Here is a 6,291-nt window from a genome sequence, read left to right as displayed (position 1 = left end):
AACTGTAACTCCAACGAGACTTACCAGACTTGTGAAGGGCGGAAGACTGAACGCAAGTGCTGTTAAACATTGAAGGATTTTATTTCAGTGTTAGAAGATCCTCGAGTGTTAGAAGATGTTTGTGTTGAATAATTGCGATCCACAGAGAGAATTGTGAACCAGCTGTGACTTACTAAAGAGTGTTAGACTAAACACTGAATGATTTTATTTCAGTGTTAGAAGATCCTCGAGTGTTAGAAGATGTTTGTGTTGAAGAATTGCGATCCACAGAGAGAATTTTGAACCAGGTGAAGAGTGTTAGACATTTATAGGGCTGAAAACAGAACGGAAGTGCTGTTAAACATTGAAGGATTTTATTTCAGTGTTAGAAGATCCTCGAGTGTTAGAAGATGTTTGTGTTGAAGAGTTGCGATCCACAGAGAGAATTGTGAACCAGCTGAAGAGTGTTAGACTTTTATAGGGCTGAAAACAGAACGGAAGTGCTGTTAAACATTGAAGGATTTTATTTCAGTGTTAGAAGATCCTCGAGTGTTAGAAGATGTTTGTGTTGAAGAATTGCGATCCACAGAGAGAATTGTGAACCAGCTGAGACTTACTATAGAGTGTTAGACTTTTACAGGGCTGAAAACAGAAAGAAAGAGCTGTTTAACATTGAGAGCTAGCTATACTGTGTCCCTGAGTTCGAGAAGATAGTTGTGTTAAAGAATTGAGAACCGTGGCAAAGGATTGATCGCGAGGGCCCTTACTAGAGAGTGTTAGAAGATAGAGAAGATAAAGAAAGTGCTGTTTAATTTTAAGGACTAGCTATACTGTGTCCCTGAGTTCGAGAAGATAGTTGTGTTAAAGAATTGAGAACCGTGGCAAAGGATTGATCGCGAGGGCCTTTACCAGGGAGTGTTAGAAGATAAAAATAAAGAAAGTGCTGTTTAATTTTAAGGAATAACTATACTGTGTCCATAAGTGCGAGTATTGTGAAACTGATATTTACTTTGAAGAATTGTGATCAGCAAAGACTTAGCGCGTGAAACTTCCTAAAGACTGAAGAAGGGAGATGATTTACTGCCTAACTTTGGACATACTAATCTGATAACCTATTGATTAAGAAGTTTGTAGTGTCTGTAGTGAAAGAGATACGTACATACTGAAGTATCTTGATAGCCTGAAAAGTTAAAACGTGAGAGACTTATAAAAAAATTGAAGAAAGGCGAGAAACCGTTGAAGAAGTGAGTTAATTGGCTGTCGAACTTGCAGAGCTTCACAGAGAGTTGTTCTGATCTTTGTGAAACAGATACACACGCACGCCAAAGATTCCTGATTGCCTGAAAGAGTAATCCTGTGAGACTTATTGAGATTACGAAAGGAGAAAAAAGAAACTGCCGCCTAGCTTTGGAAACACTATCCTGACATCGTATTAAAAAGGAAAGAAAGAAAGAAAGAAAGAAATACACATGATTAAGATTCCTGATTGCCTGAAAGAGTTAACGTGTGAGACTTATTGAGATTACGAAAGAAAAAGAAAGTGCCGCCTAACTTTGAAAATACTAACTTGACATCGTATTAAAAAGGAAAGCTGTTTTGATCCTACTGAAAGAGAGATACACACACCTTAAGACTCCTGATTGCCTCATAGAGTAACCGTGTAATACTTATGAAAGACTGAAGAGAGGACAAAATAAACTGCTGCCTAACTTTGGAAATACTAACTTGACAACGTATTTTTCATCCTACTGAAAGAGAAACTTTGCAATACTAAACCGACATACAAAGTTCCCCGTGGTCTTCGCTGCTTGGACCGTCTGGCTTGCTGGGAAACTCTTGAAGCCGCGTGTTGAAAAAGAGAGAGAGGGAAAGAGTGGAGAGATTAAGCTCCTCTCTCTATCTCTGTGTCTGTGTGTGTGTGTGTGTGTGTGTGTGTGTGTGTGTGTGTGTGTGTGTGTGTGTGTGTGTATGTAGGTCGGTATTTGCAATCTCGGAAAGGAAAAAGGAAAGATTGAAAATAAAAAAAAGGAAGATTGGATTTCTCTGTTCGTTAGTCTCCTGGTGTTTGTAAGAGAGAGAGAAAGAGGAAAAAGTGAAGAGTTAAATATCTCTCTATCTCTCTGCGTCTGTCTGTGTGCCTCTGTGTCCCAGGAAAATCATAGAAGAAAAAAACAAGACTAAGTTCCTCTGTTCGTCTGTGTTTCGGTCTTTGTAAATCAGGAAAAGAAAGCAAACAAGATAAAGAAAGTCTGTATATGTGTCTGTGTGTCTGTCGGTATTCGCAAATCCAGGAAAGATAAAGAAAAGAAAACGGTAAGATCGAGTTCCCTGTTCGTCTGTCTCCTCGTATTTGAAAGTTAGAAAAAGAAAGAATGTAAGAAAAAGATAGAGCTCAAATTCTCCTCCCTCCCTCTCTCTCTCTTCCTCCTCGCTCTTTCTCTTTCTCTCTGTTTCTCAATATTCGCAAAACCGGGAAAGGAAAGAAGCGAAACAAAGCTGAGGAGATGAAAGCCGCCCGAGACTTCGACTTCGGAAGGAGACGAAAGATGAAGAATCAAATCATATCGGAGACGGCTTCTGTCCCGCATATTAAAGGCAGGACTCAAAACTAACGAAAAAATATGAAAACACTAGAAAAACATATAAACTAAACCACAAAACTATAAGAGAAGTGAAAAAGAGACCATGAACCAACAAAACGAAAACCAAGTCGACGGTTTACGAAGAGGAGTCGGTGAAAACGGCTTCTGTCCCGCATATTAAAGGCAGGACTCAAAACTAACGAAAAAATATGAAAACACTGGAAAAACAGATAAACTAACCCACAAAACTATAAAAAAGTGAAAAAGAGAACATGAACCAACAATACGAGAACCAAGTCGACGGTTTACGAAGAGGAGTCGGTGAAAACGGCGAAGACCAAGACGGGGACCTCGAGACAGACAGTGACTTCGTTGACGACTCCGACATGATGGCGAACATCGAACCCAACTTGAGAACCCTCCCGGACAAGTACTTGGGGCAAATCATCCACGTACTGCAGAACCTCCCTAACGAAACCGTGGATATAGGAACCCCACACCTTCGGAAGTCCCTGGAAGATGTGTACCCGCTATTCCTAGTCCTATACGGGGTTGTTATGGTGGCAGGAGCCCTTGGGAACATCGGAATGGCTGGTCATATCCTCCGTCGGCGCCTCTACAGAGACTCCACCGGCGCCTATCTGCTGAATATCGCGTTCTGTAATGTCCTGATGGTGGTGGTGCTTCTTCCGCTGTCCCTGGCAATCCTGCTTATCCAGAACTGGGTCTTCGGGTCCTTCCTCTGCTATTTCGTCCCCATGTTACAGGTGAGCTCGAGTTTATTGTTCGTTTATTTGTTTTAAGGTTATTTTTTATTGTTCCTGTTGGTAGTTTTACTTATTATGATAGTCAGGAAATTAGCTAGGTAGTTTTAGGTATTTAGATATGTAGATAGGGTTAGGCATTCAGATAGACATAAGTATTCAGGTGTTTCGGTATATAAATTTAGGTTCCCGTCGCCATTTTTCCGTGTCTCCATAAATTTGCGAAGAGCCAGAAATTGAGGTCGAAGTATTTTATTCTCTGAACATAACGAATTTTCCAAAGGACTAATTATTGTGGAGACGAGTTTAAGAGTATTTTTCCGTGGCCAGATTTTCTCTCTTTAACGAAGGTAATCACGCAGACCCACAACGCCGTTTTCCTCTCGTACGCGGGTAATTAATAATATGTTCTTGAAGCCTAACGATAGCATGAAAAGTGGCGGGGAGGAATGAATATTTATGAACCAATTTTCTTGAAGCCTAACGATAGCATCAAAAGTGGCGGGGAGGAATGAATATATATGAACCAATTTTCGTGTCCAAGATATCTCTTCCTCCTCTGCTAATGATGTTTTTCCCGTAGACTTTTCCGTCAAGCTCGTAATGAAGAGCAGCTGTGATAATGAGTTCTAACTATTTTTCGTCATTCTTTTTCATTTTTTGCTGGAATTTTCGTATCCAAGATTTTTTTATCCTTCGCTAACTCTTCTGTTCTTCATATCCCCCTTTTTCTCTAACTTATAATGAACTTTGGTTTTGGGAATGAGTTTTGATAGTTTTTCCCGTATTTTATTCCATTTTTTTGTGTTTTTTGCTATAATTTTCATATCCAAGCTGTTTCCTCTCTTCGCTAGCCATTACTTTCTTCATATTCTCCTTTTTCTCTAACTTATAATGAACTTTGGTTTTGGGAATGAGTTTTGATAATTTTTCTCGTATTTTATTCCATTTCTTTGTGTTTTTTGCTATAATTTTCATATCCAAGCTGTTTCCTCTCTTCGCCAGCCATTACTTTCTTCATATTCGCCTTTTTCTGCAAGTCTATGATCAACCGCAGCCGTGAGTGACTTTTTAACTCATTTTTCCCGGAACTTAATCTAATTTCTCTTATTTACGAATGCATTAGCGTACCCAACATTCCTCTCACATTTCGGCCGAGGCAGCAATGATATATTTAACAAGGGAGCAATCATTCGGTAACTACGCTCGCCTTAACTAAACTAACCAGACGAAGAAGCCTTTTAGTAACAACACCCAATGGACCTCTGGCTCTCAATACATATTTCTTTCACATTTTTCTCTCTCCGTCGACGTGTATTTTTGCGTCCTGGCCCATGCAAAACTCATTACTCTTCGTTTTCCGGTTCCGCTCTACTCTTATTTATGAAGAACGCCAGCCGGGTTGTGTAACTTTTTTATTCTCTCTCTCTCTCTCTCTCTTTTGCATAATTCCTTTTCTTATTATTATTTTCCGCGCTCGGTAATGTTTTGTTCATGGCTACTGGGAACATTTTTTTTGGTTTAGTATTTAGGGTTTGAAATATGTATGGTTTGCCGTTTTAACTTGCATTATATTCTCTTTCATTCCTTTCCCTTCCCCTCCATTCCCTTCCCTTCTTTTCCATCCCCTTCCCTTTCCTTCCCTTGCATTCTTTTTCATCCCCTTCCCTTTCCTTTCCTTCCATTGCATTCCCTTCCCTTCTTTTCCATCCCCTTCCCTTTCCTTCCCTTTCATTCCATTCCCTTCCTTTTCCTTCCTTTCCATTTCCTTTCCTTCCCTTTCCTTCCCTTCCTTTACATTCCCCTTCTTTCCCTTCCTTTCCATTTTTTTCCCTTCCCTTCCCTTCCCTTCTCTTTAATTCCCTTCCCTTCCCTTCCCTTATCTTCTTTTCCCTTCCCTTCCCTTATCTCCCCTTCCCTTCCCTTCCATTCCATTCCTTTCCATTCCATTCCATTCCTTTCCCTTCCCTTCCTTTCCCATCCCTTTCTTTCCCTTCCCTTTCCTTCAATTCCCTTCCCTTCCCTACCCTTTCATACCTTTCCACTCTACTACTACTACTACTACTACTACTACTACTACTACTACTACTACTACTACTACCACCACCATGAACGATTGTGTGAAAATTACCGTAAGACTAATTGGCTGTGATTCGTTTCCAATTACCATGTTTGCGTGTTATTAATGAGGCTGATTAATGGTGTCGTGAGGCCAGTGCTATAATGATTAGGTATATTAGAGGCCATTATGTGTTGGAGAGGCGCCGTTTTCTGTTTTTTTTCAGGGATTTTGGTATTTTTTTCGATTTTTTCCCGATCTTTGGGGTATTTTTTTTGATTTTTGAGGTATTTTATTTTTATTCTTGGGGTATTTTTTAAAATTTTGAGGTATTTACTTCGATTATTGGGGTATATTTTGGATTTTTGGTGTATTTTTTTGGATTTTGGGGGTATTTTTTCGAATTTTGGGGTATTTATTCGATTATTGGGGTATTTTTTGTATTTCTTTATATATATCATGAATTTTTGGATATTTTTTCTTGTCGTTATATATTTTTCATTGATCTTTTGTACTTTTTCATATTTTTTTTACTTTTCATTACTTTTGGGGGATATTTTCATATTTTCTTATATTTTTCGTTAATTCTGTTTCTGGGGTGTGTGGTGTGTGGAGGCCCCGGCAGTACCCAGAGACCTACTATAATGAGCCATATTTTCTGCAGGTCCAGGAAAAAGAAAAAAGAAAAAATGTGAAAGTTGGCAAAGGAAGATGAAAGGAAAATAAAGAAAAAAAATGTGAAAGAAAGTTGGCAAAGGAAGATGAAAGGAAAACAAAGAAAAAAAGAAAGTTAAAAAATTTGGGGTATTTATTTCGATTATTGGGGTATAATTTGGATTTTGGGGTATTTTTTTGGATTTTTGTTGTATTTTTTTCGAATTTTGGGGTATTTATTTCGATTTTTGAG

The 6,291-nt window shown here is 38.9% G+C and overlaps 1 protein-coding gene across 1 annotated transcript in view; it reads left to right on the top strand.

Moving 5' to 3' along the window:
* Positions 1-1,743: 1,743 nt before the first annotated feature.
* LOC127005273 (cholecystokinin receptor type A-like) overlaps positions 1,744-6,291 on the top strand; it is a 29,611-nt gene continuing 25,063 nt past the window's right edge. Inside the window, exon 1 of the mRNA XM_050874067.1 lies at positions 1,744-3,328. Coding sequence (XP_050730024.1) covers positions 2,834-3,328 — 495 coding nt within the window. The 5' untranslated portion in view covers positions 1,744-2,833. The remainder of the gene's footprint in view (positions 3,329-6,291) is intronic.

Source organism: Eriocheir sinensis, chromosome 29 (genome assembly GCF_024679095.1).
Source record: "Eriocheir sinensis breed Jianghai 21 chromosome 29, ASM2467909v1, whole genome shotgun sequence".
In the NCBI taxonomy this organism is placed as follows: Eukaryota; Metazoa; Arthropoda; class Malacostraca; order Decapoda; family Varunidae; genus Eriocheir; species Eriocheir sinensis.
Note: the sequence above shows the minus strand (reverse complement) of the source record. Positions and strands in the feature narration are given on the sequence as shown.